This window comes from Jaculus jaculus, chromosome 1 (assembly GCF_020740685.1).
Source record: "Jaculus jaculus isolate mJacJac1 chromosome 1, mJacJac1.mat.Y.cur, whole genome shotgun sequence".
Taxonomy (NCBI): Eukaryota; Metazoa; Chordata; class Mammalia; order Rodentia; family Dipodidae; genus Jaculus; species Jaculus jaculus.
In genome coordinates, this window is record NC_059102.1 from 184,864,822 (window position 1) to 184,883,375 (window position 18,554).

Below are 18,554 nucleotides of genomic sequence, written 5' to 3' on the forward strand. Positions count from 1 at the left end.
GATTTTCATATTGTAGTAACATTTTTAATTTTTTTATTAGGATCCATTTCTAATTAAACTCTATCATGAGTGGTGAACAGAGGACTAATAAGCACTATGTAAAATTCAATGCTATCTGTTGTTTTTTTTTTTTCTTTCCAGCATTCATAGGGCAGGGCACACCCAGAGCATACACATGTGGCAGGGAATGCATGTCCAACAGGCAAGGGGGAACCAAAATAAGAGAGAACCTTTGGAAAATTATGCCTCAATAAGACAGATGAGATACATACTAACATTAAGAGACTTTACATTATCATTCCTATTGCTTCTTTGTGTATACATACACATAAAGAATGCAGAGCTGGGCCCATGAGATGACTCGGAGTATTTGCTACATATGTGTGGGAACCTGAATCCAGTCCCCAGTACCAGTAACTAAAAACCACACATGGCCATACCTGCCTGTGATCCTACTGCTGAGAAAGAAGAGGGAGGATGATCACTGGGGTTGCCAGTGAGCCTGTCTAACCACAAAACAAGGCTCCTCAGGATCAGTGAGAGACTGTGTCTGAGGGCAATATGGTGAAAGAGCAATAGAGGAGGGCACCAACACCTATGTCTGGCTCACACATGAGTGTGCACATAACATACACACATGAACCTGTATATACATATGCTTATACCATATACAAGGCACCACACTTCCTACATACACAGCAAAAGTATAAAGCTTATTTTTTACATTGATTCCTTTATAAACCTCTTAGTTTTCTTATCTCAGTTTGGTGATTATCAACTAATCTCTGGTGACAGCATAAAATCTGGAATAAAAACATTATTTTTGGGAGCTGAAGAGATTGCTCAGCAGTTAAGGTACCTTCTTGCAAAGCTGAACAACTAGGGTTTTTATTCCCTGTTCCCACGTGAAGCTAGAGGCATAGTGGTGAATGCAGTTAGTTAGTTTGCAGCCACCGGAGGCCCTGTCATGCCCCTTATTCTCTGTGTTTATCTTATTATTATTAAGAATAATAAATTATACATTATTCAGGGCACCATTACACACACACACATGTTTTTAGATTAAGAGCCTTAGTTGTCACTTAAAATTTCTTTCTCCCTAAGAAAATAATTGGAATAAAAAAAAAATACTTCTGACCCTGGGAGAAAATAATTGGGTTTATCCAAAACTTGCAATTATTTATCCACAACAATCTCATCTATAGATTTTTTTTCTGTAAGAGAAATGTGTGAGCAATGAATTAGGTTGGAATGATTTATTCCTGTAGAGCACCATTGTGGAAAGGTGGATCAGGAAATGCAAGACTGGCTAGAAGAGGGTCCTGAAGGTAACTGCCACACAACAAAGACAGTTTCTCCACGGAAGCCGAAGTCAAGGCAGCAGCGGCACAGCCAGGCAATCAAGGCCTTTCTGTACCTCCGAAAATCCTCTGCTGGAAAAACTGAAAATGTTTTCTGTGAGATGTAATTCACAAAAAGCTAATCCCATTTTATTGACTTCTTTAAAATTCTAGGTCAGCACTTCTGAAAAGGACAAAAGAATACATTTCGGCGCATGTTTAAACACTGTCAAGATTGCCTTGTGCCATGTTTGTTGAAGATGAAAAGAAGTGCCTTCTTGTGGCATGCTGTTCTCGGATGCAGCCCTGGCCTGCAGACCTGCCCCTGACCTCATGATCTTCATGTGACCTTTCTGATAGGTCCATGGTTAGTTTCTCTTCCTCAGTGAACATTGCAAGGCAATGTAAAATTCAGGAAAATCTGTGGAGGGAAGAATGTTTCCACAGCTGCTGTAACCTTTTCCACACTTTATCTGCACACTTTCCCCTTGGTTTTCCATACAGTAGCTTTAGGTTTACATATGTACACTGACTTGTTCCAATTTAGTAATTCCCATATAATATTTTCTTCCTTTTTACTTCCTTTTCATCCCTCTAGACATTAGCACCATGTTTTTTTTTTTTTATTGTCTTGATTGATGACACTTGCTCAATCAATATTTTGCTTAATCATATTATGTTTTCACATAGGTTCTATCCACCAGCTTTGTTTCATAACACAGCAACCTAAACCCTAAAATTGTGTATAAATTCAGCAGTTCATGGTAGCATGTAGGCTAGAATTGGATCAGGTCTCCTGACAGCCAGAAATAGCTTCAAAAATGAGAGCAGTGATTAAATTTAGAAGGGAGCAGGTGGGAGGTAGGCTTTGTACTCAAACACTCTATATGTCTAGCGTCTTGGAGTATTTGTAAGGAACTAAGTTAGGAGACTTATAAAGAAAGATAAGAACAGCACCTGCAAATAGGAATGTAATAAACCTGTTTTTAAAACTTGTATATACTGAAATAAATAGATAATAATATAAAAAAGATAAAATTTTCAGTGGCACAACATAAAGAGAAAATAGCCAGGATGGTTATACATGAATTGGTATATGTATGTCTTAAGTTTATGATCTTAGAATACAAAATCACTCCAAGTTTATATGTGCAAAATGTATTTTTTGTACTTCAAAGGGATAAAAATCATATTTAATACTGAAATTTGATCTGACCATTTAAACTTCTAGAATGTATACTATAAAGTCTGTAAAATGCTAATATTAATATAAACTGAAGTCATCTTGAAGAGTAAGCAATATTTAGGCTCATTTGTCCATGGGTTGAGGCCCTAGCTTTTACTCAGAAGTGTGCAGAGGGGGTTTCTTTGGGTGGTAATTGGGAAACTAGTTTGCAAATTTCTTCAATGGAAAAATAAATTTATGATTACTTTATAGCTTAATGGCCTCAGTGAAGCTGATGGAAGCCTTAGGAGGGTCAGCCACGTTGTAGGGGGCATGTTACTAGTTGCAAGTTTTCTCTCTCATTTTCCTTTTCATTCTTTGCTTCCTGGTTATTATGAGGTGAGCAGATTGGCCCCAGCACATTCACTGTACCTTGATACTCTGTTTTATCACAGACTTTGAAGAGCTAAGCAACCACAGATTTAAACCCTTTGAGTTAGAAACCAAAATAAACCTTTCCACTTTAAAAGTGGTTTTCATAGGTATTCTGTAAGGTGTTCAGTGTTTTCACATTGTTAAAAGACTCTTCCATCTATAAATGTGTTGGGCCAAATTCACAGCTAGACCAACATGTATGAAGCCCATGGTCTGAGGTTCAGCCAGCCGGCAGGAAATTTTGTTACTGGACTTTAGTTTTTCTCCGGATTTTTATGTTATGGTGCTTTCTATCACAAAGGATCAATGAAGCACATGACAATTCTGTGACATTTATGGTTATCATTGTAAGTATAGGTACCAAAGTAATAATACTAGGTCACATATTATAAAAGTTTTTAGGATTCTGATTAAAATTTGTTTCAGAATTTCTGTGAATGTATACTAGCCTCTCTGAATAGATTTATTTTACTACACATGCCCTGGTATTATCTTATTATATGGTTCATTTCCCATGTTAGTATACAAATAATGCTATATGAATTCATGTGATCATTACATACAGATCCTAATTTTAGAGTAAGTGTAATAATGAATATTACAGCTCTAAGCTTGACTGTAAATATGTGAAAAAGCATAACATGATGGATATGGTGGTGGTCCCTGCCTTCTTGGGAAGAAATAGCAAGAATATTATTTGAGCATTGTACTTTAAAATGAGTCTTGTATCCTATTGCAAAAAAAGAATAAACAAAATAGGGCTGGAGAAATGGCTTGGTGGTTAAGCACTTGCCTGTGAAGCCTAAGGACCCTGGTTTGAGACTCGATTCCCCAGGACCCATGTTAGCCAGATGCACAAGTTTCTGCATGCATCTGGAGTTCGTTTGCAGTGGCTCACTCTCTCTCTCCCTCCCTCCCTCCCTCTCTCTCTCTCTCTCACTCTCTGCTTCTTTCTCTCTCTGTCTTTCACTCTCAAATAAATAAAAATAAACAAAAAGGTTTAAAAAAAGAATGAACAAAATAATGAATGAGTGGAACATCACTTTGTAGAATTTCCTTCTGAAAATGTTAACAATGTTCCTTCTCCATACTGAAATATTCCCTGCTGTAGGGAAGAGAAGGGGCTGATGGATTCAGAAAATAAGACACAAGAAAGAAAATTAAAAGATACAGTTATACCCTCTGTGAGGGTATAAGTTATATAAGCTGTAAATTTTTTTTCTGGTGAAAGGAGACACATGGGTGGAGTAAGAGATCGCCAGGAATATAGCTTTGGTGAGCTGTCTTCTATGCTAAGGTGGACTTTTGATGATATAATGGTGTTAGTTGCCCATGTTCCTATAAATAGCCTTCACCTATGTTCCTGAATGTAAAGTCAATAAACTCATTGGTTTACCAAGCCTGATTAGGATAGATTTGTTTCTTTTGTCTGCCTCAGCTACACAGATTGTTCATGTCTTCCCAGGAAAAGCCACAGACAAGAATTATCAAATTAGTTACTTGATGTAAATATAATGTGAATATACAATTTGAGGATAAAGCAATAATTATATGAGCTTCTATGGAAAAAAACTTATCACAAAAAATGTAAATTCCTTTGGCCTCTGACATTCTAACAAACTGTATAAAGATCAAAATAATAAAAACTAAGTCATAATAAAAACAGTACTTTCTAATATATGTCCCCACGAGGTATTTTCTTTCTTTATCTCTTAAGTCTCAAAATGCATGACAAGGAGATAGAGCAGAGCAAATATTGGTGAAGAAAAGGGAATGAGAATTTAATATATGGGTTATAGTGGAATGCTTTTTTTTCCAGAATATTACAAATGAAGTCGGATTGGCATTGTTTAATGTGTTTCATTGAAGCAGTTACATTTATTATTAAATAAAAGACCACATTGTAAGTTGAACAGTTCATAAGTACAGTACTTTGCAAAAGAAATGCTATAATTATGGAAAGACATTTGGCAAACAGTAAAGTGATTAATGACTACATTAAATAAACCTAGAACACTAATTAAAGGTAATTGCCTTAATGATTAAATAACTGAGTACTATAGGCCAATCTAAGAATAAACAAAAGTAAAATAATTATATTTTTGTCATGGCTATAATATATTAATAGTAGACATATAAATTAAGTTAGAAGTGTAATAACTTCTCTAATAGTAATATCAGAGGTCTTAAGTATGACAAGGTAACATATGAAGGAAAATGTAAAATGACAAAAGGTTTATGTTACATCAAATACATTTTTAAAATATTTATTTACACATTTTATGTACATGTGATATATGTGTGTATGTGTGCATGCCTGATATTCTTGCCACTGTAAAGAAATGCCAGATGATATTACCACTTTTTGCATCTAGCAGAGTTTTGAAGCAATTGTCATTAACCAGTGAGCAATCTCTCCAACCCCTAAATCAAAATTATCCATTACCACCAAAACATGTACATATATCAGGAAAATTATCATGTTTATATCTTATCTCACACACACATAATTATTTGTTATATGAAAAAATGAATAACATGATTCAAAAACAATTATTGAGAAATTAATCAGCTTTTTGCATTTCAGCTTTAATTTTGAAAATAAATTGAGTAACTATTATTACACCCAACTCTGAGGGTGTTTTTGGTCACCGTTCCTCACCACTGAAGTTCCACATTCCAGAAATCAAAACTCTGAATTTAATCTTATATTGAATATCATCTTGAATTACCTGGAGTTATAAAGTTAAATTTTCTTAAGGCTGACATTCAGATATTCTCACAGGGATGCACATAATTTTCAAGTATAGTTCATAAAGTGAATCTCTGAAATATCAAGTTCCTCTGGGAACCAGCAATCTAGCAATATATATATATATATATATATATATATATATATATATTCAAAAAATAATATGTTGCTAAAAAAGTCGAACTCTACCAATATAGTTTATTACTTCCCTCCTACAAAGCAAATACAAGACAATTACTTTATTCTAAGTGTCAAGTCCCCATGCTATTTGAGACAAGGCCTACCAAAAGCAAAGAAAATTGTCTCTTACAGATGTTATACAAAATATCACTCTACTTTCTTTCTTATGATGTCATGACATGACTTTATTAATTTGTTCTTTAATAAAATGGATATTTTGCATAAACAAGCCCAATGATTTTGAGTAAAATTTTAAAAATCGTGTGCTGAGAAAGTTAATTAAATAAAAATATAGTTAAAGAGAATGATTGTGCATGGATATTTCACTGACTAATTAGAAAAATCACAAACCTGCTCCTTTGCTCATGGAGTCAACCTTGACATCTTAATTGGCTCACCTGAGTCCTTGGCAAGTGGAGGGTATGTGTACGTGCAGAGGGAGGTGGTACTTAACTTGCAGACTCAGGGAGAACAGTTGAATGGACAGTGACATTCATTTTTGAAAAGCTTTTTGAGCTAAAGGAAACAGAGCCAAGCACATCCCAAATTATATTCTAAAAGTCTTAAAGCAATAAGTGTAAGGCCATCCCAGAAATCCAGTAAAAGTCAAATCTTTAGTAATCCTTTTTCTATTTAAGATCTGCCAACCAACCCTAAACTACAAAAACTCTTTTGCACATGTGTGGTGTTAGTTTTCTGAAAAATATGTAATGAGATGTTTATATGAAATGTGAATGATGATAGGTAATGTATATTTGCAGAAAAGGAAGGGAAAGTCTTTACTTATCTCAACTTCATTTTTCTCTGTGTTACTTTTTTGATATTAACAAACTATGATGTAAAAACTGTTAAAACTGAAAATAAATATACAAGTCTACTGCTATAGTTAGAGATATCAAGTTTTTGTTATTGATGATAGAGAAAAAAGCAGGAGGCAGAGGTTAGGAGGATCGCAGGGAGTTCAAGGTCACCCCAAGACTCCATGGTGAATTCCAGGTCAACCTGAGCTAGAGGGAAACCCTACCTTGAAAAACCAAAGAAAAGAAAAAAAAAAGTTCTGAATTTACTATGTTTGTATAGATTATCCTTATAAATCTTTCAATCTTCTCAATATGATACTCTGTACATTTTTCTATGAAGTGTATAAAATATTATAAAATTCATACTCTTCTAAAGTGCAAAGATAGCATTCTGTAGTCTGGAATGTCAAAAGCTGCATTCTGAACTCAAAGACATGCCTTAACATTGTCATAGAATATCAATCATACAAAATTCATTCATAAAGCGATGGAATTGAAAACTAAATCAATAAGTTAAAGAAAACTGTAAAATCTCTAGTGCTTGGGAAAATAATGCATTTCTAAATAGACAAATAAGTCTCAAGGGAACATAAATTTAATGTGAACTAAATACAGTGCAACTTATAATGTATATTACCAATTAAATAAATATTATAAGGAAATTTGTTTTACTGAAAGTACACATTAGAAAAGTTTATAACTTACAATTCCACCCCAAATTATTATGGGAGATGAGACTCCATGTAAACAAATAGATCTTAACTGTTTAGTTACTTGTTACTTAGGTGATAAGATACCTGCCATATTATGATGGCCTACAGGTTCACGGGGGTGCATTCCGTCATGATGGAAAAGACATGGCAATGGAAGGACAAGCACTAGTTATAGGCCTGCCAAAACCAGGGAGCAGAGAATGAATAGACTGTGGAAAGCAGTTCTAAATCTTCCAAGCCCTCCCCACTTCCACAATGGAAATCAATTAAAAATAAAATTACACCAAAGGTTAGTGGTAAGACCTTACTGCTGAAGATACCATAAGCTGTTGGTGCATAACATAGAGTGACATGGCCAGAAGCTGAAAGAGAGTCAGTCCCCAGACAGTTAGTTCATTCAGTGCCAGAAGGTGCTACATGGGCAGTTGGGGGAAAATGACCAATTCTGTCTAAGCAACTCATCTAAACTACTCCGCAGCAAATAACCTGGCATGATGCTCACACAAGTTCAATAGTGGCACACAGTCATGGTGGGAAACCAACTGCTCTTGATTTGGCTAACTGATCTACTCAGTGGAACAGATCCAAAAGCTGGAGCTGGGAATCAAGTCAGAACCATATCCAAAGCAAACCCGCTCTCCATTATCAAGCTCACACTAATCACTGGCTGTAAGAGAGCCTACACCTATTAAATTCTCTCTAAAAAACAAAGGCTACCCCATTTTTCTGACACTAACTTCATTCTCCATTGGAGAATTTGCTTCTCTTTTTAAGATGGACGGAGATTCTAAGGAGAGAACCAGCCCATAATACCTCAAAAGGGCCCCAGCTAAAACATAAGAATAATTTAGGAAACAAGCAAGAGTGCTGTTTTCTTGGTGAAGCTTGTACCAGCACAATGGTGAGAGAGATAAACACAGAGAACAATCAACTCCTACCAAACCAGATATTCAGTCTCAGAGGCTCCCAAGACCTCCCTGAAGCAGACCTAAAATGAACCCAACATAGGTCAGGGAAATTTTCAGAAGAGGGGGTAGAAAGAAGGTCAGAGCCACTGTTTGGGTCATGATACACAGACATTGCCTCCTACCCATAACTAATGGCTAACCCCACAATGCATGACCCATATTCCCCAACAAGGAGGGCCCCTGTGGGGTAGGGGTGTCAGGGAGGAGGCTAATGATGGTACCAACTTAACTGTATACACTGAGTACAAAAATAATAAGAAAATAAAATTACATCACAAATGAAATGGAGCTATAAACACTAAATAAATACGGAAAAGGAATGACACCAAAAGATCAAAATATCAAGAGATATCAATAAAACTGATAAACATTTAATTGCTATAGCCATGACTTAGAAAATACACCCAGCAGTATCAAGGTTGAATGGAATGCCTTTACTGCTATTTCCCTATAATTTAAAGGGATACTAAATCATATTATTAACTATCACATTCTTATAAACCTTTAAAAAGAAGCAGCTTTATTCTTCAATGGATTCAAACTACTGGCAGTTCTTCAAGGAGAAATATAAAAACTGGGCTGGAGAGATGGCTTAGCGGTTAAGCACTTGCCTGTGAAGCCTTAAGGACGCTGGCTTGAGGCTTGATTCCCCAGGACCCACATTAGCCAGATGCATAAGGGGGTGCACGTGTTTGGAATTCATTTGCAGTGGCTGAGACCCTGGAATGCCCATTCTCTATCTATCTATCTGTCTCTTTCTCTCTCTGTCTGTCACTTTCAAATAAATAAAAATGAAAAATAAAATAAAATAAAAAAGAAATATATAAACTGAATAGTTCTATAACTATAAAAATAATTATTAGTTATAAAATTGTAAAAAATGTACATATGCTGCAAATATTATCAACATCACTGGTAAATTCGATTAAGTTCTTAGTTAAAACATTATCAATTCTACATTAAATCATCCAGAAACTGGAAGACAAATAAACACAATCAGATAAACTTTCTAAGACAATCCTTACTTAAAGGATTGATAGAAGCAAATAAAGACATTTCAAGAAATTAGATACTATGTATGCCTTGTGAATTAAAATGAAAATAAAGACATTTCAAGAAGTTTCAGACCATGCCTTGTGAAATAACATGCCAAGTTATTAAGAAAACATTGGCAACTATAATTTATCCATCTGTGATATCATGATAAAGCAAGATTTGTTTCCAAAATTAAGGTTAATTCAGAATTTATAACTCAACCAGGGCACTTTATAATATTAGGTTTTTAATATTGTATAAGAAGCAATAGATGGTTAGTGTATTAATAATACACAAATACATTTTGTATTAACATGGTTAATACATAACATATATCAATGTCCCTTATACCTAAGAGTATAAGTGAAATTGAATTTAAAAACATAACATTCTTGGGCTGAAGAGATGGCTTAGCGGTTAAGCGCTTGCCTGTGAAGCCTAAGGACCCCGGTTCGAGGCTTGGTTCCCCAGGTCCCACGTTAGCCAGATGCACAAGGGGGCGCACGCATCTGGAGTTCGTTTGCAGAGGCTGGAAGCCCTGGCGCGCCCATTCTCTCTCTCTCCCTCTATCTGTCTTTTTCTCTGTGTGTCTGTCTCTCTCAAATAAATAAAAAATTAAAAAAATATATTAAAAAAAAGAGTTAAAAAAACATAATATTCTTACATTAGCACCTACAAAGCTATAAAACTTAAGCATTTAAAATGCATATGTGGGCTGGAGAGATGGCTTAGTGGATAAGACACTTGCCTGCATAGTCAAAAGACCCGGATTTGATACCTCAGGACCCATGCAAGCAAGATGCACAAGGTGGCACATGCATTTGGATTTCTTTTTAGCAGTGGTTAGAAGCCCTGATGAGCCCATTCTCTCTCTCTCTCTCTCTGCCTTTCTCAAATAAATAAATAAATAAATAAAATATTAGAATATTCTATATATGAATATATACAGAATATATATATGACTTGAAAGTCTGTATGAATCAAAACTACAACAAAATAAATTCTAAAGATTTCAATAAGTAGTAAGATGATATGATGCATCACAACACATTTGAAGTAATGGGTGTAGTGACTTAGGTATGGAATGTGCAGCATAAATTTCATGTGTTTGAATGCTTGACTCCATTGTGTGGTGCTGTGTGGGAAATTTCTGGAACCTTTAAACCTTTGATGGAGGGAGAGTGTCACTGGAGGCTGGCCTTGAGGTGTGCACCTCTACTTGGCAGTTTTGTGCTTTCTACTTCTTCTCTGCTACTGTAAAGTCGTGGAACTGGCTGACTTCTCCTGCTATGCTTTCACTGTCAAGATGGAACCTTCCCCTTAAAGGTATTAGCCAGAAATAGGTCTTTTCCTGACACTGGTTGCTTTTGGTTGATATTTCTTTTCACCAATGAGAAGGTAATTTATACAATAGGAGTGCTGATTTTAACCAATTTGATCTATAAATTTAGTTGAATTCCAATTAAAATTCAAGGAAGTTATTTTGAGAATAATGACAAGCTGATTCTAACATTTATCTTATAGAGACACATATCAAAACTAGAGTGGAAGAATATAAACTGATGGGAAACAAAGTAGACAGATTTAATAAGGAAGTAGTGGTGAGCAAAGCAACATCAAAAATTTCAGCACAACTGGTATTCACAAGGAAGAGAGAACAGATTGTCTAGTCTAATCACATAGTTGAGAGATAATTTCCCAACTGTCTCCTGTTTCTTGTTTTGTTCCATACTATCATATTAAAGATGTTGATTTGGAGATGGTTGCCCATTGCATTTTAGACTATATTATAAGGAGAAAATTCACATATTAAATCATTATGAGTTCTTGACCTACATTTTATGATCCATATATGAAAACACATGAAGCATTTCTCTTTTTCTGTCTCAATGATTTTATTTAACATAATAATTTTTAGCTCCATTTTCTGTAAATGTAATAATTTAATTTTCCTCATGGCTGAGTGAAATTCTTTTGCTTATATGCAGTACATTTCCTGTACCTAGTAATCAATAATCTATAATTTTCTATAATCAATTGATAGACATCTAGATTGATTCCATTTCTTAGCTATTATGTATAATTTTGTCACAGACCTGGATGTGCACCTCTATAGGTCTCTGACTTGTAAGTATAGAACCAGGATGGGTATACTAGGCCATGCAATAGTTCTATTTTTAGCATTTTGAGAAACTTGCAGACTGATTTCAATCATAGTCACACCAATTTACACTTTGAGCAACAGTAAATGATGTTTTCCATTGCCCCCTTCCTTGCTAGGACACTAATTGTCATTTGTTATCTTTGTTTTACTTATGAGAGAGAAAGAGAGTGGGGGGGGGGGAGAGAGAGAAAGGGAGAAAGAAGGAAAGAAATGAGGAAAGAAGAAAGGAAAAAGAAAGACACAGAGAGATGGCATGACAGGGCCTTCAGCCTCTGCAAACAAACACCAGACACAGGTGCTACCTTGTACATCTGACTTACATGAATCCTAGGAAATAACACCTGGGTCTTTTTGCTTTCCAGGCAAGTGCTTTAACTGTTAAGCCATCCCTCCAGTCCTCATTTATTTATTTTTTGGTGTTAACCAAAGAGTAAACTATTCATAAAAGAAAAATAAATAGTCAATGATGTCTGGGCTATGAAATTCAACTGATAAATCATGCCAAAATTTAAATGTATATATAAAATATTAAATATCAGAATTAAAACTTTCCATATTTTTGTAACTTAATATAGTTTTTCAAAGTCTTAATAGAATTACAGATTATAATGCATGAAAAGGAATTTATATAATTTATTTAGGGGGCAAGAGAGATAGCTCAGCAGTTAAGGTATTTGCTGCAAAGATTAACGACTCCAGTTCTATTTCCCAGTACTCACATAAAGCCAGATGCACAAAGCGCCACATGCATCTGGAGTACCTCTCTCTCTCTCTTTCTCTCGCTCTTATTCTCTTTGCTTGAAAATAAAGAAATAATTTAAGAATTTATTATCATTGCACATGCATAATTAACTAAAATGGGATAGAAATGCAAGGATACTTCAATCTGAAGAAACCCACTTAGGAAATCTTGTAATTTATATATTTTTATTTGACCAATGAAGAAACTGAGGATCATAAAATTGAATATAATATCATTGACCACAGACAACATTGGAAACTAGACCCTAAATTCTGTACTCTTGCCCAATAAACTATGCCACCCTCTAGGATAATAACATATAAAATACAAAATAATTCTGTATGCTGGTTAAAGTAATGCAAATGCAATCAGAATTCAGTGTGAATAAACATACAGGTTAGTTGAATTACATAATTTAATATCAATTTACTTCTGTACTTCATAAAGATTAAAGTATAAGGGGAAATATAAAGATTATTATCTGATGAATAAAGTACCCTTGAATAATACAAAATTTGAGGTAAAATAACACTGAAACTATGAATAAGAGCATAAGATTATTCTTTGTAGTGATTCACTAACCATCCAGCTTAATAAAAACAATTGTCTCATTTCTTTCCTTGTCCAAGATATGCCTAAACTTTGTGAATTTAATTTACACATTAATACTCAAATTTGGGCTCTCTTTTTTTCTACATTTATTTTCCTTGATACAACTTGATTGAAATTATTCTGCATTTTAGCAAAAACACATTAAGTGAAATTCCCATGTGTGCTGTACATCTTTGAGCTCTATTTTCTTTTAATATTCTGAGGTTTCTCATCCAGGTTAGCCAGCTGAAATAGTTTATGCGTGTTCTTTCTTTGGTCTGACTACTTCTATTCAAACTCAGTATGTTAATTTTTTTCATTGTTTCAGGGTGTGTTGAGATGCATGTTGAGTAATGCCAAAAATATTAGATATGATACAATTTAAGCCCACCAAAGGACCCTACTGTTGAAGACACCTTATGTGGTTGACGTGTAAAATAGAACGGCATGGCTGGAGGCTGGAAGAGAGTCAGTCCCCAGACAGTCAGCGTATGTACTGCCAGAAGGTGCTACATGGGCGACTGAGGGAAAATGACCAATATCAGTAGAAGCAACTCATGGTCTAGCCTACTTAGCAGCAAATAACCTGTTGTGATGCCCACACAAGTGCAATAGTGGCACACAGCCATGGGGGTGTACCAACTGCTCTTGATTTGGCTAACTGATCCCCTCAGTGGTACAAGACCCATAGCTGGAGCTGGGAAACAAGTTAGAACCATATCCAAACATAAGCCCACTCTCTAGTTTCAAGCTACCATCAATAATGGGCTACAAGAGGGTCTACACCTATTAAATTCTCTAGAAAGAAAAGTAAGGGTTATCTCATTTGTCCTGGTGGTAACTTACTCTCTGTTGGAAAATATGCTTCTATTTTTCAGATAGATGCAGATCCTAAGGAGAGAGCCACCCCATCATACTTCAAAAGGGCTCCAGCTGAAACTAAGAAAAATTGGCGAAACAAGCAAAGGTGCTGTTTTCCTGGTGAACCAGAATACAACACAAGGGGGAAGGAGACCAACACAGAGAAAAATAAACTCCTACCAAATCAGAGAGCCAGAGCCCCAGAGTCCCCAAACACCTCATCACTGAAGCAGACTAAAAATGAACCCAACATGGCTCAGGGAAATTTTGCAAAAGAGGGGGTAGAAAGAATGTCAGAACCACATGTTGGGTCACATATGCAGAGATATTTATCTTACCCATAACTGTGGGCTGACTCCACAATGCATGACCCATATACCTCAACAAAGAGGGGCCAAGGGGAGGGGGTACTCACAGATGAGCCTAATAATGGTACCAAACTGATGGTATTTACTGAATACAAAACTATTTAATAAAAGAAATAAAATTGTAAAATTCTATGAGGCCATATATATGAAACAACATGTAATTTAAAGACAAATATATTACTCATGGAACAATATCTAAATTTACAGAAAGGAAAAGGTCAACTATATTGTCTTCCTGACATAATCAGTCAAATGAACATTCATATGGATCCTTTGGATACATATATGTTTAATGACTACTGTGATTATGAATCACTGTTATTTGTATAATTTATTATACCTATACAGTAACTTATTTAAGTTTGTTGGTATTAACCACATCACATAACTCTTGAATATAATATTTTCCCATGTTCTTGCTCTTTGATGCTATGCACAGTTTATAAGATTTAAGAGTACATTTCATATATACACATGTGGTAGCTTGAATAGATGCCCCCCAATATATTTAGTGCTTTATTCATTTGTAATTTGCATCTGCAGCCACAGCCACTTGGCTAGAGGCAGTGTCACTGAGCAGATCTTAAGGTGTGGTAGTGGGTTTGAGATTTCAATCTAAACATATGTGAAGTGTGCTAGCTGGAGTTCCTGAAGTGTGCTATGCTATGTGGTTTTTGGCTTTTACACTTGTGCTTCTCTCTCTCTCTCTCTCCCTCTCTCTCTCTCTCTTGTTGGACCAGTGAAGGCAGGCCACCCTCTTCTGCAATTATGGAACTTCCCTGAATCTGTAAGCTTCAATAAATCCCTTCCTCCATAACTGTGCCTGGTCTGAAAGTTCATCTCAGAGAACCTGAAGTTGTCTGCCACAACACATAACATTTTGTGCATTTTGTGGACAACATCCTGTTTATAATCCCTGGTTAAAAGAATAAATCTCCTGTTTTATTTCTGGGCATATGAAAATTTCCATTCACATTAAAATCAACTTCAATGCTAACAATCTTTGAGTAGAGTTGATTATGCCATTCAAATGATACGTTTCCATATGAGTGACAAATACATCTTCTGGTGGTGCCATAGGTTGTAAATTCTTTCTTAACATGAAGGAAACGGGAAAAAGGAGTAGGAAAGTCATTAAAAATATACAGTATTTAACTACTGAAGGCTTGTTTATCGACTTTAAGTCAGAATTCAGGAATACAAGATTGCAAATATCAGTTTTTATCTATCTTGTATACTTGAATTTATACACTTTGGCCAATTTATTCATATTCTTTAGGGAACACTTTAGGAGAATAGAGAAGAACTTTATTTTATCAATGTAACAAGAAAATCTTTTTTTATTAGATTTAATGTAGTTCAGGCACATGTAAAAGATTTGTTCTTCAATTAGCAAAGTGAAAGCACACTGATATCAATATGACCTAAAGGTAGAAAGTCAGAAAGATTTAAAAAACATTTTATTGAAAGATATTTCTTCATTTCTTCTATAACAGTGATGACATTAAATCAAATTTCTTGCACTGTACAGTCTACATAAGACATCCTCCAACTATAAATGACACTTGGAAGATTAGAAATGATACTGAACTCAGTTTTACATTTCCCAAGTCTCTTGGCCTTTGGCACTCTGAAAAAATGACATTCAAGATTTTCTGTTCTGCTTTTTCCACAGTAGCTAGCAAAATCCTGTACTTACTCTGCCTTGACAATCTGTCAGAGTAGGAGAAGTTTAAATTTTTCTCACTTTTATTTCTACACACAATTGGACACAAATGATATTGATCTCCTGATGATAGGATTTTAAGAAAAGTTTCCTTCGTGACATAGTGATATACCATGCAGAAAATATACATAACACAAAATAATTATTGTTTATTCACAAGGGGACTTCTCAGAAGTGTTACCCTCCATAGTGAATACATATTGAGTTTCTCTCACACTGTGTGAGGGCATAAGCTGAAGTGGTATCATATCAAACACAGTGTCATATAAATCTGGAATACTATTGAACAGAAATATTCTTTAAGGGTTGTGATTTTATAAGAGCCTCTATCACAGCTACCTCTCAACTATATTTACTGTCCTCTGTGAAAACTGTAAGATGTGGATATTAAATACAGTAGGATTTACTGTGTGCCTGTACAGATTATCATTACATGTACTCCATTGTTTCTTCATTTCGGTACTTATTTGGAAATGTAAAGAGCCACAAATAACAAAGAACATCAATTGAAAGAAAACTACATTTAGCTTTAGGTTAATGATTAATATATTAAAGATTATGATGAAAGTCATAATTTAAGCTGTTGGAGAGATAGAGGAGGAGAATACTGAAGGAGTCATCATTGAAAATTGACCTTACAATAATGTGAGATAGCAAAAGGGGAGGTTAAAAACTGGGCTCCTAGAAGGTTGTCCAACCCCTTCAACCAGTTAATATCCTTGTGTATATGACTTAACATCTACAATTCATTTAGAAATCAATTAAGTCATTTATGAGCAATAAAGTAAGGTAGTTCCTTTATTATAGTCAATTCCTTCCTTAACTTTATCCAATTTTTTTCTTAAGACTCACTTATTTGCATAAAGTCTCAACTAAGTGACATAATTAAAACTCATAGAACCTGTGTGTGATAAAATATTGATTATGAGATTCTCAGACTGACCATCAACTATACCACGTTCTATAGCATGAATTCTGAAGGCCCATTACAGGGTCCTGGATTGAAGACGTGTTCCTACAGTTGGTGGTGCTATGGGAGGAGGTTCAGTGGTCAAGTGCTAAGGCATAGTGGAAGGAAGTTTAAGGATAAGCCCTTGATTTGGAATTTGTGACCCCTGTCCCTCTCTCTTGCTTTCCTAGATACTATGAGTTCATCCTCCCCCATGGCATTTTGGCCATGATGCACTCTGCTATTCCAGGCTCAGATGCCATGAGCCCTAATAAACCAGTCCACCTTAAAAGTTATCTCTAATGTACTTTGTTCAAGTAATAAAATCTAACATACATACCATATTAAACATAAATATTTTATGTTAAAGAATATTCACATTAACTCCATAGTTTTCTAGTTTTATATATTTTTTAATTTTTTTCCGGAAAATGGAAAATATTATTCTCTATGCTAAGGGCATTGCATGAGTTACAAAATATACAAATGTTCATTATATTGCTCTGTAAGATACACTTTTTCTCTAGAATTGTGTGAAAATTAGCAGCATTGAGAGTTTTTAACAATGCATACATTTTTATGTATGAATATGAAAATACTACTATGTAAATTATGGGAAGTAATCTTATATATGTAAATATAGCATATTGTTTTATTTGATATTTTAATAAAATGGCATATAATTTAGGAAGACAATTTATATAACATCATAGAAACACACTTGTACAGCACACTTTGGCTTGACATTATAACTTAAAGTTTAATAATTGACAGATAATTGACAATTCATATCTGATTAAAATGTTACCATCAGTGACCTTACTCAAAAAATGATGGATTTAAGTCATGTATTTTAAATCCAATGATTTTTAGTGGGTATTGCTTCAGAAATTTTATATATAGTGCCAAATATGAAAGAAAGCTTAAACTTTCATTTAATATGACACCTATAAAATATAAAAAATATTCCTATACTATTTAAGATTAAATAGCAATAAGTCGCTCATTAATGTTATAATTATTATTTGGTATTGATATTAAAAAAGATTTATTGCATATTTCATGATTACATTTATTGAAAAGTATATTGAAATGGTAAAATGAATATAAAGCTCTTAATAAATATTTGCCACTTACCTCTCTTAACACTTCTGCTTGCACTTTTGGACTTCTCTGAGAAACAAGGACAGTGTCCTTCACATTTGACAGAGATCTGTTTTCCCAAGATACATGCTTGATATTCTAGCTTGCACTGCATAAGATAGAAATATGAACATATATGTCATATGTTTTAAGTTATGTCAGTAAAAGTAGATATGTTAAGCATACTATTTGCAAGTGCTTCAATTAATATAAATTTATTACCAAGGGGAAATTTTACACACATGTATAATTTATTCATTCCTGAATGAAGTAGGAATGTAGCCATTGAGAAATCTAATAGTTCTTAAATTATATTTTTTTACTCAGCTTAAAGGAATTAATACAGATGCATGCCATGCAGTTTGGCAGTACATCTTGAACTCCTTTAAATATGCTATTTTTCACTTATTTGAGCATATATGTTTTTAGCTATCTTACTGATCTCTTAAATTTTGGACCCAAAGGTTATAAAGTCATTATGCAGTCATATGTGTATTCCACTAAATAACCTATTATAACATAGAGAGAATGATTGAAAAATACATATTTGAGGGCTAAGGATTTGGCAAAACAAATGAAACATTTGCCAGGAAATACTAAGTTCCTGAGTTCAGATCTCCAG

The 18,554-nt window shown here is 34.5% G+C and overlaps 1 protein-coding gene across 3 annotated transcripts in view; it reads right to left on the bottom strand.

The window, feature by feature from the left end:
* The window catches only part of Spock3 (SPARC (osteonectin), cwcv and kazal like domains proteoglycan 3), a 413,063-nt gene that overhangs the window by 109,687 nt on the left and 284,822 nt on the right, over positions 1 to 18,554 (bottom strand). For all 3 annotated transcript variants that reach the window (XM_004657152.2, XM_045142135.1, XM_045142136.1), the window contains one exon: positions 17,927 to 18,041. In XM_004657152.2, coding sequence (XP_004657209.2) covers positions 17,927 to 18,041 — 115 coding nt within the window. The remainder of the gene's footprint in view (positions 1 to 17,926; positions 18,042 to 18,554) is intronic.